Source organism: Festucalex cinctus, chromosome 2 (genome assembly GCF_051991245.1).
Source record: "Festucalex cinctus isolate MCC-2025b chromosome 2, RoL_Fcin_1.0, whole genome shotgun sequence".
Classification (NCBI taxonomy): Eukaryota; Metazoa; Chordata; class Actinopteri; order Syngnathiformes; family Syngnathidae; genus Festucalex; species Festucalex cinctus.
The window spans coordinates 31,871,088-31,890,015 of record NC_135412.1 but is presented as its reverse complement, the minus strand read 5'-3'; the positions used below and the strand labels follow the sequence as shown (position 1 = coordinate 31,890,015).

At 38.3% G+C, this 18,928-nt stretch overlaps 1 protein-coding gene and 1 long non-coding RNA gene across 3 annotated transcripts in view; one reads left to right on the top strand and one right to left on the bottom strand.

The window, feature by feature from the left end:
* LOC144014574 (forkhead box protein J3-like) overlaps positions 1-18,928 on the top strand; it is an 82,897-nt gene that overhangs the window by 37,175 nt on the left and 26,794 nt on the right. For both annotated transcript variants that reach the window (XM_077514604.1, XM_077514605.1), the window contains exons 3-4: positions 3,421-3,495; positions 5,684-5,767. In XM_077514604.1, coding sequence (XP_077370730.1) covers positions 3,421-3,495; positions 5,684-5,767 — 159 coding nt within the window. The remainder of the gene's footprint in view (positions 1-3,420; positions 3,496-5,683; positions 5,768-18,928) is intronic.
* Positions 14,092-18,201, bottom strand: LOC144014573 (uncharacterized). The gene is made up of 8 exons (XR_013282500.1): positions 17,776-18,201; positions 17,025-17,166; positions 16,822-16,899; positions 16,678-16,748; positions 16,512-16,563; positions 16,335-16,397; positions 15,719-15,898; positions 14,092-14,394 (listed from the first exon to the last, which is right to left on the bottom strand). It is a non-coding gene; the product is annotated as an uncharacterized LOC144014573 (long non-coding RNA).

The following is an 18,928-nucleotide window of genomic DNA, read 5'->3' as shown; positions in this document are numbered from 1 at the left end:
CTGTGAACATTGATTTTTCAATTTCCTTCTTCTGTGTTTAAAAAAAAATAAAAATACTGAAAAATTATGAATGACGTCTTTAGCGACTAGTCAATGATTAGTATCAACTTGAAAAAGTCCGACAGTCCCAGCTGCTCATGATCATTGCTTGATGCTAGCGAGGCTATTCCGTCTGCTCTCGGGGGATTTTTATGCACTAAAAATACTCTAGTGAATAGTAATATTTGCTTGTTGTCTGGCTCCACACACTTTGTTAAACCCCTGCATATTATGTTTTGTGCTTTGCGTACAAAATGCAATGAAATCACTAAACCACATGAAATCACTAGTTCAGTCAATGCTTCATTTTTTTTTTTTTCCTGTACCTGTACCTGACAAAATCTTGAAAATGTCTACTGAGAAACATCACGTTTATCTATAACCTTGTAAGGTATTTTTAGTTATGTGCATATGACTAATTGTTTCACACACCTGATTATGAACACATTTGTGATACAACAAATATTCAGATTTTAAACACAAATGTATCTTATAAGGGGACTTCTGTGAAGGGGATAGAAGGGCCTATTTCAATAATCTGAATATGTATTATTCAAGCGTGCGTCACTCCATCATTATTAGGATATAATAAGGTGCCTGGGTGATGCTGAGAACCCAAGAGACTGTGTTTTTACAAGTTTTTTATTTTTTATTTTTAAGTATTGTGCAATATCATGTGAAAACTAGTTCTTTGTGTTCACTTATCATATCAGGTAATACTGCCACAGAAATGATTAATTGTAATCTAAACATTGTCAACACTATGTTATTGTCAATAGTAAAATGAATTAGCAATGTCAATATTCTCAGGGAGAATAATTAAAAAACATGTTTCTATCACAACCCAAAAGAAAAGGTTGAAACAGAAAATAAACATTTAGAAAATGTCAAGCACAATATTAATTTAATACAATTGAAAGCATGCCAGTAATTACGTCAACTTTTCTTTTTTGCTTGAAAATTAATAGCAGTAATTTTCTTTTATTATTGAGGCAACTAGTGAAGGCGAAAAAAATATTCCAACAATGACAATAAATATGTACACAATACTTCACTGAACATGGAGATTATCATGCTCCTAACATATTTACCTAAACATATGCAGTACAGTATGTCGTGTTGCCCCTCTGATACTCAACCGGTTTAACTTGAGTCTTGCTCAAGTGACCTGCTATCTTGCAGCAGCTACGTACTCACACTGCAAGCGTTGTGCCTATGGCAAAATATCCCTCTGGTTTTCTAAACCAGAATTCTCCCTGTCTGCATGCTTGCTGTATATGCACACACATGAGCCTGCAAACAGTACTTGAATTGATCGTTTTCTTTAGCTGATCACATGCAAAGCTCACAATCACGCACACGCATACACAACCTCCACCCCAAAGAGTGTCCCCAAAACCTGACTTTTTGTCACACATCACATTATATCACATTGCATTTTGTCAAAAAGTCAGCCATGCTTGTCAAACGTGCCTTATGTAACCAACCTCCTCAAGTCCAGGAGCCCGCACCCCTCAGCAAGCCGCATTAAGCAGCACCAGCACCCGCGACTTGCTATGCACACAGTCATCATTAATAGTGGGGGGAAGCTCCTCTAGTTCCAAACACAAGCTGTCCGGGAACCTGGTTTAATTTATTCACAAAAGAAATAATCATAATTTATTTCCGTTATAAAACCATTACTGTTTCTATCCACTTGCATTGCACTAAAAGGGACACAGACCGACCAAATCTGTCAGATTGTGCTCCAACTACCGGGCTGGAGTGGAATAGTATTGTTTTTTGCACAATTTCTCAATCTAACAGGTCAAACGTGTTTGTCATTTAGGATTGTTCGGCCACAGGACTGTGCTCTACTCAGTGCTAATGCTGAGAATCTCAACCTGCCATTTTTTTGTCCTCCTGGAGGAGCATTTTATGACACAGGTGGACCAGGCTGTTCTCTTCTACTTAATACAGAGACTCAAACAAAGGCTGTGTGGAAGAAGTGGGGATATGTAGTGGAGAAATTCCTCCTCCTCCTCCCCAGTGGTATTAATTAGCAACACTAGATGAGTGGAGAAAAGGAGCCTGAAGGGAGAACAGGTTCATGCCAGGTTAGCCTGCAATGATATGAGTTTTCTTTTGCGCTATCACTTTCTCGCTTTCTTTTTTTTTTTAAATCACAGATTATGAAATTTATCAATGCTTTGCCACAGAAATGATGGAACCGGTGAAGTCATGTCTAGCTTTCTCAGCATTGTCTTTATTGTACAGTAATTGACCAAAAGTCACTGGTATTGTGATGATACATGGATGACTTCCATTCAGCTAGTATGGCATCTATTTTGGATGTGATTGTAAATGTTTGTCTGTTTCTATGGTGATTGGCGACCAATCTATGGTGTAGCAGAGATGCCGACTGTTATGGATTGTCCGTATTTTGTCACGGAAATCACTGAACGATAACTCATTCCACCCATAACACTGATTGTTACAGATATTTACAAAAATCAAGGGTCACATTGCTGAAATAGTTTGAAAATGGACAAAAAGGGTTAGTTAGCAGATAATTGTGATGTATGTATAGAACATGCCAATTGTTCTGCTGGTAGTCTCCAGTAAAATAGCACTCATGCATGCACAGTGACCGCTAGCAATTAAGTCTTTAGCTAGCGGCTCAAGGCTAACCCTAATTGTCGCTAGCCTTGACGGATTCACAATAAGCAGCTAGGAACAAGCCTTTAAAAAATATAAATGTATGCGCGTGTTCGTGTGTGTGTGTGCATTGTTCATTGGAAAGTCAGTGATAAGTAAATTTTTGAATAATGTTTTGATTAATTTGCTAATTATGTATGTATGTATGTATGTATGTAGTGCAATAACCGTCACATGCTCATTGCTCAGTCTCATGTGTCTGGTGTAGCCTGCTTCACTTGTGACCCTGAACAGGATAAGCCTTTTTCTCGCATCCCAAAATATGCTACAGGCACATTAAATGTGTTTTCAAAATTGCGATACTTTCCATCTTCTAACCTCACTGATGCCTGTGTGGCTGTGTGGGTGGACTACACAAAAGCCAATGATGACTCAATGTTGGAGACATCTTGCGTCAATTTTGGTCAAGTGGCCTCATCCCAAAATGTAATCATCCGTTGAGATTGACGATATTGACCAGCCTCCGGAGTAACAAGGAAAATCACATCTACAACCTCACAGTGATGCTTAGAATTCTCTTACCCATTTGAGGCCGTGCAATATTTCGCGAATGTAGCCTACTTATTGAGCAAGTGCAAATGTAATATGTACTGTGTTAATGATAAGAATTTTTTTTTTTCCGCTGCTGCCGGGTCACTTCTATTCAAAACATTCCTTTCCCTCTCTCTCTCTCTCTCTCTGCAGAATTCAATACGACATAACCTGTCCTTGAACAAGTGTTTTCTGAAAGTGCCTCGCTCCAAAGATGATCCCGGCAAAGTAAGTCAGTTTTCACCATGGCCGTCGTTACTTTTTAGGTGTTTGGCCACCCTCGTGCCACATTTGTGCACTTGTCGGGGGTGTGCCATGCTGCTGGGATTTTGGGGCCATTGAAAAATGAATTAAGAAGGAAGAATGTGTAAATAATTCAGAGTGAATCCTTGAGCTTGAGTGGAGGTCTGCAAAGACACAAAGCGAGCGGCTCCTCCTTGATTAGCCCGGCTCGGACCTGACCGGCACCTTAATTCACACCGCGGATCGAAGTGGTCGATAGCTCAACACGGTGGGAGAGAACTTGAATGTAACATGGGCTGTTTGAAGCCATTGAGGGAGGCGAGAAGCTAAATCATGCATGTGCTTACGTTAATTGGCTGTGTACTGTTCAGTGATGTGGGACTGAGAGACAGGGGGAGAAAAAAGATGAGGGAGTGGAGGGAGATGTGTGTGCGTGTACATGTATGTGTGCGCGTATGCGGCCTGGATCAACCTCCTGAAATTCCGTGTCTGCTGCTCTGGACCTCTTTGGGAGTCAAGGAGAGAAAATGAAAGGGAGATTCCGGGAGGAAATCAAGGAGCAAATTGATTTACTCCTCGCTCTCATTGTTTACTTGGGAGATGTTGCCATGCGGCTTGAGCGTTGTTTATGAAGGATGGAAATCTGAGGAACTTGGTTGCAGACGTGGAAGAACATGGCACACCCTCTTTCCCCAGCATATTCACCCAAAAATAATACAATTTATGAACGTGTTTTTTCCAATGAAAGCATCACACAAACCTGTTAAACACTTTTTTCCCCCAAAAACTCTTCACTTTTGCATGTAAATTGAATTAAAACAACACATACCTATATATTGCTAAAAATGTATGCAAAAGTGGGGAAAGGAAGGAAGGAAGGAAGTAGGGCTGGGCAATAAATCAAATTAATTCGATACATCGTCATTTTAAAAAATCGAATCGTTGAAAATTTGCTAAATCATGAAATCGAATTTTGTCTTCTGGATGATTAAAAGCTGTTGTTATTATGTTCTGTTACATCCAAATGCAGAAAACAGGTGAGCCGTGATTGGTTGTTACCTGAGCCCTAAGCAACTGTGATGTCATTTTCAGTCGACAGCAAGTGTCAAAATGGCCGCCCCCTGAGATGGCTAAAAACACATACAACATATTGTAAATACATTTTTTGGGTTGACTTTCCTTTAATCTCACGCCATCCCTGGTGGGCACACGAGCTCAGGGATCAGGGATTGAGCCCCTGAACACGAATTTGACATAAAATGGCTCTGATTCCTTCATGAAAAATGCTACATTTTTGTCAAATCTAAACTTCAATCATAGACAAAATCATAAAGAACCAAAAGATGTAATCATATTGGCCTGTTTTTTTCTTAATTATTATTTAACTTTGTGTCATATTTTGCTGACACAAGCGTCCAATTCATTCTCATAGTATAAAAATTGAAAAATATTATTGTACCAGTAATTAAATGTCAGGGTAACCTGTTTGACATCTATTAAACACGACACAAAAAGGAGAGAAGACACTCAGTTCAGGGCTCGCGAGGAGAGAGGAGAGGAACTGACTGATACAATTCACTTCTGCACTCTCTGAAGATTCCTCTCCTCACCCTCTCTATTTATTTGGTTTTCTACGCCCTTTCCACGCCCCTAGTTACATGGGTGTTCCAACCGTAAAAATGCAAATGAAAGGCGTAGTTGGAACACAGTGTTCTTGTTTGTCTATGTGTTGTGCATGTGAGTGGAAGATTGCTGAGTACATTTGTGGTCAAGTTTGGAATCATTTCTTAACAGAAAACAGGTGACCTCAGCAGACTGGCTCGAACCAGTCTGCTGCATTAGATGCTGTGGTTCTTCAGCTTTTGAGTCATCTTCAAATAGCTAGGCTACGTGAATGTGAGTGGGAGCAGAGCAAAGCATTCTTCATTGCAAGCAGAAGCAATTCTTCTTTGCGAGCAAAGCAGTCTTCATTGCAAGCAGGAGCAGTCCTTCATGGCAGCAAATATATGATAAAATAACATTTATGGCTAGGCTATGTGAATATGAGTGCAAAGCAAAGCATTCTTCATTGCAAGCAGAAGCAGTTCTTCATTGCAGCAAATGTACGATAACTTATTATTTACAAGTATTCCTACATTAAACATAACTTTCCTCTCCTGGCATCCTCCTGCAGGGTTCTTACTGGGCCATAGACACCAACCCTAAAGATGACGCTGCACCCAGCAGGCCAAAGAAGAGGCCGCGCTCTGGAGAAAGGGTAAGTTGTGTTTTCACTTGTCTATTATGAAATGCAAGCGCTGGGATTGGTATTGTACAGAATACAACATCGCACAATAATCATCATTCACGCCACATAAGCAAAAGTCATATTAACTGTAGTGTACATTGCCCTTGGCAAACTTGCTACAACGATGCACTTGACGGTTAAGGTCACTGTGACCTCACATGCAATACATTTCTCATGAAGGCGTTCTAATTCCATTACATTTGGAAGCAGCTTTCACCTCAAAGTAATTTTGTTTCTGGATGCTTCTTCTTTTTTTCCAGCTTATGTTAAACAAGCAAGAGGCTGCATTTTTTTTTTAAAATGAAGGAATACCTTTATTAATCCCAGAGAGGGGATATTCAGTTCTGTCGATGTTTTGCTTAAACATGAACGTGCTACACTCACGCAGTTCAGTAATACAAACCTTATCGTCTCGGAAAAAATAAAAACATAAAATGGAATTTTACAGACAAAGTGTTTGATGTCTGGATGCACTGTAATATAATATTGACAAAACAGTTGCTTTGCTTTGTTTGAGTGACATTGACATCCCCACCTACACGGTTCAGCCACACATTTACTGTAAAATGGAAGAGCTTTAAAAACAACTCTATCTTGATAAAAGGTATTAATACTCCTTTTTGATTGACACATTCCAACAGACTTTCATTGAACATTATGTTAATTTGTGTGGTTGTGGTTTCCACTGGTATATCTTAGGTAGAAAACCAAGAAAATCACAATATTAGAAACAGCTCTTGGTACAACATAGTGCATCTGTATACCTGTGCAACAACCCAAATAATAAACATATACAGAAGTAAAATTTTAAATGACTACCCCTCTGTCTGCTGTGAAAGCAGATTTTTGGCAGCAACTATTTTCTGGAATCCCCTTAGACTGTGTATGTAGTCAGAACGCTGTTCATGACTATATTGCACGTCATCTAGCAACTTAGCAAGTGTGGCATCTCATATGCACACCTTACTTGAGTGGCACGCTATTTTCTTTCAGATCAAGCAGGGTTGACCCAGATGTAAGTGTGCGCTAATTGCAGGCTGGTAGACTTGTTCCGTGCTCAAGACGCCACAGAAAACAGCAGGTACAAGCGTCTGAGTAGATGCAAGGGGGAATGAAAATGGGTTTTGGGGAAAGTGATTGACAGCAGCTGCGGCTATAAATATATGTAACCCTGCATCAACCCAGCAGACTGCGGCTGGTTGAGTCGTGAACTCGTGAATGTGAATACAAAGCAAGCAGAGCGAGCTCTCCATTCCAGACGTCAACTCGTTCTCTGGGTATGCTCTGATTATTGTATCTTGTAAAGATAATTAGCACGCTCCTCAGCGCACCAAAAGCCTCGATTTGATGTAGTGCAGTCAACTACATGTCAAATTGGTATTCCTTTTCGACCACCTTCACAGAACTGTGATCGATGAGCTGAGTATGAAGTGTCACAATCAGTCAATTCCCTCTCTGAAAAAGTCCATTACTGTACCTTTAGTGCTATATGTGTGTGTCATGTTGTTACTATAGACACAAGTATTATATATTTGTGATGTTGTCTTCCATGGATTTCTAGCTAAATTCTGCTTTAACATGTACAGTTGTTCTTGTAAGTTCACATACATTCAGGGTATAACTTAAGAGCACAACTGTATGGTGAGAAAAATGCCCATAAAATCCAAAATACTGTGGCAATTGTGATATTTTCAGAGGTTGAAGTGGACATGAGTAGAGATGTGCATGTGAATTTTGGTGACGATTCATAGCATTTTTGTGTCATTAGGTGACGTTTAGCTTTTGTGCATGTAGCTGTGCTTAACTATACCTAATGGATATGTATACTTATGAGCACAACTGGATGTTGGTCCTGTTATATTGTCTTAAACTAGAATGCATTGTGATTGTGATAGACGGATGTTTATTTGTTTTTTTAATATTGTCTTTACTATATCAAGGTTTTTGGCGCAGAAACTGTTGAAAAGTTTTTGTTTTTCCCCCAGTTACCGTACTACCTTAACCACTTCGGACTCATGGATGATTGCAGTGGACATGACATATTTTCGTGTTTAAACCAATAAAAATGCATAATTTGGATGATGTCAACACTTTTGGTTCATGATTGGATCCTGGCTAACTAATTACAATCGCAAGTTGATTTGCATTTTGTTCATGTTAAAAATGTTACATACTTTATAAGCTTGGTAAGTTTACAACACGTTTAAGCCATACTATCCTGGCGTCCACTCTAACAAATAAAAACATGAGATAACCCCCCAAAAATGTTTCCATATACCACTTCTGTTGCATTATCAGATAGGGCTACAATCAGGTGGTGACGGTCATGAGTGACCTGTGCAAACACTTTTTTTTCCAAAATCAACTTTCGCAGCTGCTTTTAAAGCCCAATAATGTCATTTGACGCCTGTTTTACCCACACACATTTTTGTAGACTACATTGCTGCTACAGTTCACTTCCTCCCATATCCCAAGATAATGAGACATTTTGGGTCGGCATAACATTGGCCTATATGTGTACAGCTACCAAGTGACTGCATTAATTGGCCCGGTTGGTTGAAGTGGATGAGTGGTTGCGGGTTAGAAGACGCTGTGGATGAATGGAGCGTTTTCAACACGGGTCGACGCTAGACATAAATGGTTGCACTGCTAGTAAAGCACATGACACAAATCCTCACGAACTCTTCTCTGTGCAAGGCGTCTGTGGTAAAGAGCGATCCAGAAATTAAACTTTAATCGGCCTGAAGAAAGTAACTGCGAGTCTTCATTGTATAATTGTCTTCAGTGATATGGCGCCAGTTGAAACGGTGTCTCGAGTGAATTTTCCGTTTCGTTGCCTTTTGAGTGCGCCCACAGTGTCGAGTTTAAATTCTACTACCCTTGTCAACATGCTGCCTGAAACAATTGCGTAGTTAGACCATTGGTTCTCAAATGGACCCCATTTTCTTGTTGTAGCTAAGTCTCCACTTTAATTAAGTACAATTAAGAAAAAGTACTGTTCAAGACTAACCTTTCAAAAGCGATGTGTATCATAATTTAACTATGTATGTTCAAAGTGCCCTTCAGAGCACCTTATTAAGAAACTGTTGATGGCCATGACAACTGCAAATACAGAATGTACTCTTAAAAATCGATGTCTGTAACAATGAAATGTCAAATGTCTGATACTTTATTCATCCAATGAGGGGCTTTTAATTGTCACAACTATATTACACAAACACTCGCATGTAGTACAACCAATAAAATACAACAAAAAATGAAGATCTGCATTAAGGAAGGATTCAGTCTAAAGTAAAGAAGAAAAAATGTTGACGTTGTATGTTCATATTTGGTAAAGTCTAATTATGCTGCAGCAATATTTTTACAGTAAGTGCAAAAAATAAAGTACATTATTAATGACAATGTTGAATTTACACACTGTCTATGAAACATTTTTTCATAGTTTGCCTGAGTAGATGTGCCAGGGCAATGTGAAGGGAAGATATTTGGGGGTGCACCGCCCCATTAAACCCACTTTATTTGGGACAGGCTGGCTGTAGCACTTGAATTGGGAGGCAAGGACAGAGTGACATCACAACCAATTAGTGGTGCAGTAAGCATGACTGACATTTTGTCCAACGATGTTAGGGGCAGACGGACAAGAAGGTGGGACAAATCACAGGGCGACAGAAGAAAGCAGGAAATTATTTGCCGACTAGATGCTTAAATGTAAAAATTGGATAAGTCCTAGTAAAAGAGGACATGTAGTCACCTTGAAAGAACTGGGCTCGTGTACCTTCAGCATTGAAAAAAAATCACAAGGCAGGCTAAATTTCATTACCTCACAGTGGTTTTAGTTTTGTACTATCAATGTCTGCCTACCTAACACACCCATACACAAACACACACACACACACACACACACACACACACACACACTGCCATTTCATTAAAGAAAACCATGCAACTCTTTAATCATAGCTCGTCTCGTGCACTCTTTTCATCGTTTGTCTCTGTCTGTGTTGCTGAGTCTTGATCATTATCTCTCGCTGTCTGTCTGCCTGTGTGTGTCTGTGTGTGTGTGGGGGGGGGCCTGCATACCTGCCTGCTCGCATCTCCGGCGGGAGGCATTCAGGCTTCAGGCGGGATTGCAGTGACAAAATATGCAATCAGACTTTTTGAAGGTAAAAGACAGAGGAGGCAGGAGAAATGACGGGAAGGGGCGAAAGGAGAGCATCCAGAGAGAAATTAGACGATGAGACGGAGAGGAAAAAGTCACACTGCAAGGGGAACTAGATAACAAGGAGATGAGGGAGCGGAGGGAGAGTATTCCAGTCTTATGTTCCAGTTAATTACCACACAAGGCCTCAGGCTGCCTTTAGACATATTTTCTTCACCGGGGATTTTTTTTTCTTTTAAATTACAAACATTAATTAATTCCGAGGCTTGTCATCTCGTCTTATATGGATGGGCCCTTCGACCCCTTTTCTTACGCCTCGCTTACACCGCTGGCAGACACACCGCGGGCTGTCACATGGGCTGAGGCGAGGCAGGAGGGTTTTAAGTGCAAAGCGTTATCATCAGGAAAGGGGGGGGGGGGAAGGTCTGCTAAATATGTCTGGCTGTTTCTTCGCTTTAAGTCATCAGGATGCAAGGCTAAACAGCGGCTGCATGCATGCATTGTCTAAATGTGTAGACAGGCAGCCTACCTGCATCTCTCAGCTTAATCACGCTCTTTATTTGCTTCTCTCTGGGCCTGTCTGCCACCACTCAATTATCTCTCTTCCCTTCTTCCACTCCCCTCCGCATCCCGTCGCCGTCTGCTTTGTAACTGCCTCCACCAGGGAGACAGCATCCTGTTTCTTTGGGAGTTTATCATAAATTAAAGATTGCATTGTTACCAACCAATCCTCTTACTGTAAGCAGTTTGGGAAGGCAGCACAGAAAGCAGCGTTGAACCCTAAAAGGAGTCAGGCTCGAAAAAATATAATCCACCTTTTTCTCTTTTTTTTGAGTGTCAAATTTTCCCCTCATTGATCTTTGGCTAGTTCCTTGTAGCCTCAAATTCCTTTAACCCTTCCGCAGCTCTCCGAGGACACAAAGCAATGAACTCTGCCGAATACATTCGCCACGCTTGAATAATGCATGAGGATGCCTTGATGCATCTCAGTGCGTGTGATGTGTCCACTTTGTGGGTCGCTTAAGTGTCCGGCAATTTAAATGAAGCGCGCCTCAAATAGTTCACACAGTTGAAGCCGCTGGCGCTCTGGTGATTCAGGAGGCTCCCGACGTAATCATAAATTTGCAACATTCGGACATTTCTCATAAGCAATGTCACATTTCATTTCCTCCCTCATTTTTACTCTCACCCTCCTCTGCATATTTCTCATTAACAGAGATAATATTTGACCTATGCTTTAATGTATGAGTAAACGGAAGAAACACACAATTCAAGGACCGGACACATACAAAAGATCACGGTCGCATAGGAAATATGTACAGGGGGTACCATCAAGTTCCAACACCCAAAAGTTGGTAAAAAATTTGGTGAACCATCAGATTACCTCAATGGTGTCCAAGCTGCGGCCCGGGGGCCATGTGCAGCCCGCCCACTGTTTTTTGGTGGCCACGGCTTACACAAAAAATGTTTCACATGGCTCATAATGCTATTTAAAAAAATAATAATAATAAAAAATAAATAAAAAAAATAAAATAAAAAAATAAAAAGGGGGTGGTTTAAAAGTGTCACTGTCAAAAAAAAAAATGGGGGATGTGCTTGATGCATACTAACTGTCACGTGAGGTGCAGAATTTGGACCCAAAAACAGACAGGATATTGGAGTTGAAAATCTGAGTTTTTTTCCCTTTTAGTTATTGTAGAAACCGACTCTTATTTCTTTACTTGTAAATGTTTTAAACTAAGTGTTCTGTTATCGTGTTTAAACGTTAGTAATTTTTGTAAGCTACTTTTGTTTTCTCTGCTTTGCTTCTGAATGTCGTTAACTGTTGTGCTTGTTGACGCTTGTAGATGTTGTCTCTTTACTTGTGTACAGTATGGAATGTGCTATAGAAATAAATCTGCCTGGCCTTACTTTGCCTTTATATACAAAAATACCAAGTAATGACAAAGAGCAGGGCTGGATGCAGATCGCCTCGAAAAAAAAAAACACTTGACCAAGAAACCTTGACGAAGAAAACTTTACTAAGAAACCTTTGGGCGGGTTGCAGAAGACTTGGAAGACAGACCTGGCAGCACCTTGCATGGCAACAGCTGACCACTGGTGTGTGAATGTGTGTGAATGGGTGAATGTGATGCATTGTAATGTGCTTTGGGCACCATATGGTGTAGTTAAAGCACTATATAAAAAGTAGTCCATCTATCATTTACAGCTACACTGAGACACCGTGACCTCCGAGTCCTGGCAAACGTGTCATTGAACAACTCCAGTTAGGGCAATGCACAGTTCATATGACAGAATAAAGACCTATATGTGACAAAATAAGGGTGAGATATACAGGACCATAGCGACTGCATAGTAACTGACAACATCACAAGGACCCAAACTATGGATCCAATCCAAAACTCAATCACAACACTACTACTACTAAATATTTTCTAGATATGCAAGGACACATCTACAGCTAAAATAATAATGGATCTCTGTGGAGAATAAAAAGATCTGTTTAATTTCTTACAGATAATTGCAGTGAAATAATTCACAATTTTTATGTGTTGATAAATATGAATCAAAATCTTTGCAGTGCGTGGCTGTGGAGGGCCTCATGACTGGGTTTGCCTTGGGCCCCCAAATGACTAAATACGCACCTGGACCGCGTATCATGCAAGCTGCCAGCGCAAACTTACAAAACCTAATTCCAACGAGCATCAAAGGATTAACTCTGGCTGTGTTGAGCTTTTTCTTTTGGCTTTTTGTGGCGCTTATTCAAAATGAATGCCTGAGGTCTGAGAAGACAAACTTGATTAGAGGATAGAAATACCCACTTGAATATTTCGTAAAATATGCAGACTCACATTTGAAGCTAAATAATTTTGTCCAGTCTTAGCAAGAGTTTTCGAGTCACAATAGTTTAAGATGGTTTTGCTCCATTGCCATTTGTTGAGAGGACTGCAACTCTAACTTTTTGTCAACTAAGGTCTTGTTGATGTTTTGTGACTGGTCTCATGCATTTGAGTCTATTGTACTGTTTGACATGTTAATGTATGCTTTGTTAGCTTCTCACACTATCAGCTAGCTAACAAATTGTAGATTGTTTTATGTGTGTTGTATTTGAATGCTTTACTATACATTGTTTCCAAATCATATTTTGGTTCCTTGTTAACACCACATATTGTCCATTTCCCCCCCAACTATTGTTTTTTTATGGGGTTTTATAGAAAACTAAAACTTACTGTAATGCCCTTGGATGTGGGAACCCAGATAGCAAAATGTGGTTGAATCAACGTTGAAATATAGTTCGGCTTAAGTGTTGAATCTACGTTGAGATCTAAAGTTTAAATTATACAGAAAGCGCAAGGTTGATAAAATGTTGAGTCAACGTTTGCTTTCCAACCATATATCACTCAATATCAATGTCGTTTCAACCATAATCTAAATGAGAATCTACATGCATCTTTGGTTGATTTTACATTGAATTCTAACGTTTAAATTAAACAGAAAGCGCAGGGTTGATAAAATGTTGAGTCAACGTTTGCTTTTCAACCATAAATCACACAATATCAATGTCGTTTCAACCATCATCTAAATCAGAATCTACATGTATCTTTGGTTGATTTTACATTGAATTCTAACATTTAAATTATACAGAAAGTGCAAGGTTGATAAAATGTTGAGTCAACGTTTGCTTTGTAACCATATATCACACAATATCAATGTCGTTTCAACTATCATCTAAATCAGAACCTACATGCATTTTTATAGTGAATTAATGTGAGGAATAAATGTTTTAAGTTAATCATCATTTACATTGGAATTTACATCTAAATGTACATTATTATTATTACTATTATCATGCACATTAATATAGAACTACTTTTTTAAACTAACAAAAAATATTGGGTTAGTCCACTAGAAAAAAAAAAGTTACCGTATGTTTTTCACCTAGTGTTTCTGCAGATGTCTTACAACTTACTTGGATGTATTATTAGCTTGTTGATTTCCTTAACCATACTTCCCCATATGTATGAAAATCTTAGGACAGAAAATATGTTTAATATTCAAACATTTATTAGAAATCAAAACACAGTACTTTGTAACTGAATTCTGGGGAGAATGGAGGCAAAGAAAATAACACCCGTTTGGCTTCTGCCTCAAATAATGTTTGTTTTTATTGTATTATTCTTTTTCTTGACAAAGGAATGAAATAAACATGAAATGAACTGTAGGAACATCAGTGTATAAAGCGGTAACCATTTCACTTTGACTGTACGTCAGTCCATAAAAAGACACACTAAATTTTGACTTGCGTTCGCAGTTGCGTCCAAGGCACTAGCATTGCTTGGGATGCCACCGTTACGCTCATGAGCAAAACGCAGCCAATGCTTGACAGTAACACCAAAGTCCTGCTGAGTCAGTGTACGGTCAAGCTGTCGAGCAGCAACTGAAAGACAAGATTACAAAAGAGAAGAGAGTTAGTATCCAATACAATTTATTGTTTTAGAAAAAAAGCTGTTCTGTTGTTACAGTAACTATCAGTAAGTATTAAGTAACACTTTTTTGTTGAATTTGACAATGTTGGTAAATACATGCGATGTCAATATAAAAACCACTGTAGATTTATTTTAGTTAACTCATTCACTCCCAAAGACGTATTTATACGTTTTTTAGGTTTTTGTTTGCTAGAGTTTTTGTATGAAGGCTTTGATGCAGTTTCTGACCTGAAGTGGAAGCTTAAAGCGATGGTAGTTATTACAAGGGAGTGAATGAGTTAATTAGGACAATTACAGAATGTTGAATGTGCAATGTAACTAGCTACTAGCATGAAAGTGTGTCGTGTATAGTTAGGTACATTGTTTATTTTATTTTCTAGTTTTACTACGACTTAAAGAGGGTAATGGTCAGAGGCCATTGTTCAAATTAATAGCACAAAAGGAAAATGAAGTCTGGTTATTTGGAACGTCGTTAACTCGCTGTCTAGCTGGTGAAATTTAGAAGCTTCGGAGCGAGGACAGCATAAAGATGAAAAGGTAAGGGGAGTAGCGGTGAAGAAAAAAAAAATACTGATTTTTACTGAGCTAAAGAAAATAATGTTGACATAATTTATTAGAAATGATTGACTTGTTTTGATAGCCACTGCTGTTGCAGGCAAACCTCGTGTTCCAATAAAATATTTTGCAAATATATCGAGTTGCGTATGCCTAAGCCAGGTCATGCTGCACCTCCACAAATAATGGTGCGACTAAATCCTGTGCTGTGCGAGCAACCAAAAATGTGACTCGCACCAGTGCTAGTAGTGGAAAAGTTAGTGTAGAGCCCTGGCCTGATGGAGTCCATCTTGACTGCAATATATTAATGAAAAGACAAAGATACATATACTAATTGCTGTTTTTGTGAAGTATCAATGATGTTTTTTTTTTTTTCCATTGATTTCGGAATTGACCATTCTCTAATTAATAGATAAATAATGTCTATGTGGAGCCGCACTTTTAAAATGTGTCTTTTCTTAGTGTTTTTTTTTTTTAAAGCTTTTTCTGGGAATTTTCAGTCATTCAAAAATATTTTTGGACAATTCAAAACAATTTTTCAGTTATACAAAAATGTTTTCGGAGAGTCAAACCCTTATTACGAGGTTTCGGGTATTGGAAGGATTCTGACTCCATACCCCAGGTGGAGTGATTTTACACAACAAAAGAAAGCAGCTCAGAACATTCTGCTCAAAAACAACTCTGTCTTGTAATAAGTAGTTTACATAGGCGATAACTCACCAAACATACAGTCTTGCATCACTGTCTCCTTGAATGCCTTCTTGCCAATGCAACACTTGTCTTGCTTCCCTGCCCAGTTGTATTCATTTAACAGCCCAGGGCATTTGTCATCACAGTTGCCATCATCCGTCTGATTAGGTTGTCCGAATTGGTGCCTTCAACGACAGCCAGGTGATTAATCTATGAGAGACGACATTATTATTATTATTAATTTAATTTTTGCACTCAACTTTTGTTGATAGAATTCTCCCGATGCCTGAAGATTTTACTTTTAAGTAAATTACATAACCTTTACTAAATTTTGCAATATTCATATACATCACCCCCTCTCCACCCCCCAGATGACTAACTAAATAACTAAATGACTAAAACTGAAAATAAAAATAATACATTTATATTTCATTTTTGAATTGTATATTTTTCATCCGTTTTTACTTTCACTTTTAGTAATTTATTTATTTATTTATTTAGTCATTTATTTATTTTGAATTTTGGCAGTTTTGGTCCTCCATAATTATGCCTTACAAATTGGTAAAAAAAATTAAAATAAAATAAAAAAAGTGTGCTAAGATTTATGATGATTTGGTTCTACAACAGTGACCTTTGAAAAACTTACCAACTACGAATACAGTATTTCCCTTTCTTCCGGTTGGTCCCCAAGCACCGCAAAAAGGGTTGCCTGAAACAAACAGAAGACCCTGTTCAACATTTTTTTTCACAATGTGATTGTGTTCTTTCATAATCATAGTAGTTATTATTACTCACAACTTAAATTAACAATGGGTCTAGGTACCTGTTGTAGAGCTGTAATTGTGTTTGTAGTCTTGAAAAAGTGAGTTGTGCACCTAAACAATATCAACAACACAGCATGTAAGTTTCAAACTTACTGTACAAGTCAGCAATGTGTTACCGCAATAATATCATCACAATCATGTAGTACAGTGCGCAGAATCATTTACCTGTCTTGCGCTACTCCTCAGAATGGATTTTGTGGACAGAACATTTTGAAGAAACACTCAGAGCCTGAAACCTGAGCACAACCGATATTCTATTAATTATTATGTTATCTTATATTATGAATTCTGAAAACATACCAACATTACCTTAAAAAAATTTGCACTTTGCCCTCTTCCTCCTTATAGGTAAGACAGACCTCTGCATGTTCTCCTTCCCCATTAAACCTGTGCCAAGTTATATTCTCTGTCACTAATTTCAACATTTGGATGTGGTGAAAGGTAGTTCACCTAAGCTTTCTTCAGATTCTTAGAAATGAATATTTTGAGTGTTTGTTCACTTGTTTACTTACCAAAGAGGTTCACCAAGCTCTGGCCAAGGTACAACATGCCTTCTTAGTTTGAATAAGTAGTAAATTACTAATTAGCCATCTGGTTTCGAAGACGCTGGCACCACCTGTACGCCATGTGACTCGTCAAAACAGCACAAGTAACCTGTACATCAACAGACAACAAATGATATTAAAAGCAACAAAGTACAACATTTACACCTTTGTTTTATTACAGTGTGAAAAAAATGTGTTCATTATAGGCTCAATAATTAGTAATTACTAAAAAAATACTTTTACTTCCCTCAACAAATAAATATCCTGAAGCATGATTCGACTAGATTTCGTGATGAATTAAGTTATATACAGAAGTTAAACAAATTACAGATAAACCTTACATTACTATACAAGTGGACTTAATTTACTTTAAAAACTAAACCTAAAAGAAAACGCTATTCAATGTTCTATCTTCAACTGTTAAACCAGCCTGTTGAAAACGACTGAAAAAAGATACATTCTTCATGTAAACGCTCCTGTAGCGCTTCAGTGTAGTTCGTTAGCTTACTAGCATATCAGCAACATAGCACACAGATAGGCTTGTAGTAACTCTCATTGTTAAGAGGCCGTCGGAATTAGCAACTTAGCTTCAACGTTTAGGATCATTCGAAACAATTTCTTCACTAAAACCACCTCTAAAGACCAATATGCTTAGCGACCCAACTGACAATGGACATGGTGATACATATTTGTTTTATTTAATGTAACTTTTACCGACCTGAAACACAGAACGTCGACGTTTGGATTCCCGCTCTTAGCACGGCTGTCGGCAATTTGAAATTCTTCTTCTTCTACGCTGTGTATGACTGTGTGTGTCAGTCTGGTTAGTAGCATGTCCCGCCATCTAGTGGCGTACTGTGGAACAGCGATCCAATAACGTTAGAAAGTACAGTAGATATTTAAATCAACTCGATGAAATTAAAATTGTATGAGATATATAATAGATTTTTAAAACATAACCTGGGAAATGTGTGTAACGCATAAGTCATTCCTCTTTTGTATTTTTTTAATATAATATTATGCACACAATGTACATATCACACAGCACTATAAAAAATACATAATTCAAGCTCTGCATATTTTACAATACAAGCTGAATATTATCCCAGAACAATGTAATATTTGGTGCTAGTGATAATTTGGTACCTTTTTATATGATTTATACTCGCAGAGTTGCGTCTCAATAAAATAGCTTCATTACAATATTGCCCCCTAAAAGCTTTACCTCTGAATCAGATTTCCACTAAATGTAAATAAATATCTCTTTCATATGAATATTCATAGTTGTTTTTATTTTAGAATTGTTAGACTTAAAGTTTATGCGTTGCAGGTTGAAACAAAACTGGTCAGATAAAATGAGATTTTCTCTGATCAGCCAGTGAGTGCACCTAACTAAATATTATGGCATTGAAACTATTAACGGGAAAATTTAGATAACCACACACGCACGCACGCACACACCAATGTCTGTGAAGTCAATTCAGTAGTTGTGTCAATATGAAGCCATAAAATATCAAATGTAAAACATAGGAAAATTAAATACTTACCCTTGAATCGCTACAAAGAAATGGTGAACGCACGTTCGAAGAACTTCTCTCTGGAAGCTTCATGAAAGTTCGTTCACAGAATTCACACACAAACTTTGATTGTTTGACCAGAAACATATTGAAATGTCTGTGTGATGATGTATTAAAATTCTTCTTAACATCTGTTATGCAAATAAGTATGTGTAAAAAAATGTGTGTAGAAAAAATAAATAAATCTGAAACTGCATTTAAGAGTGGGACAAGACTGGCAATAAATATGTGGCCCAGAGTTGTAAATTGATAGCTGGGCCAGATGCGTCACACAGCAACTGGCCCACATCCTGT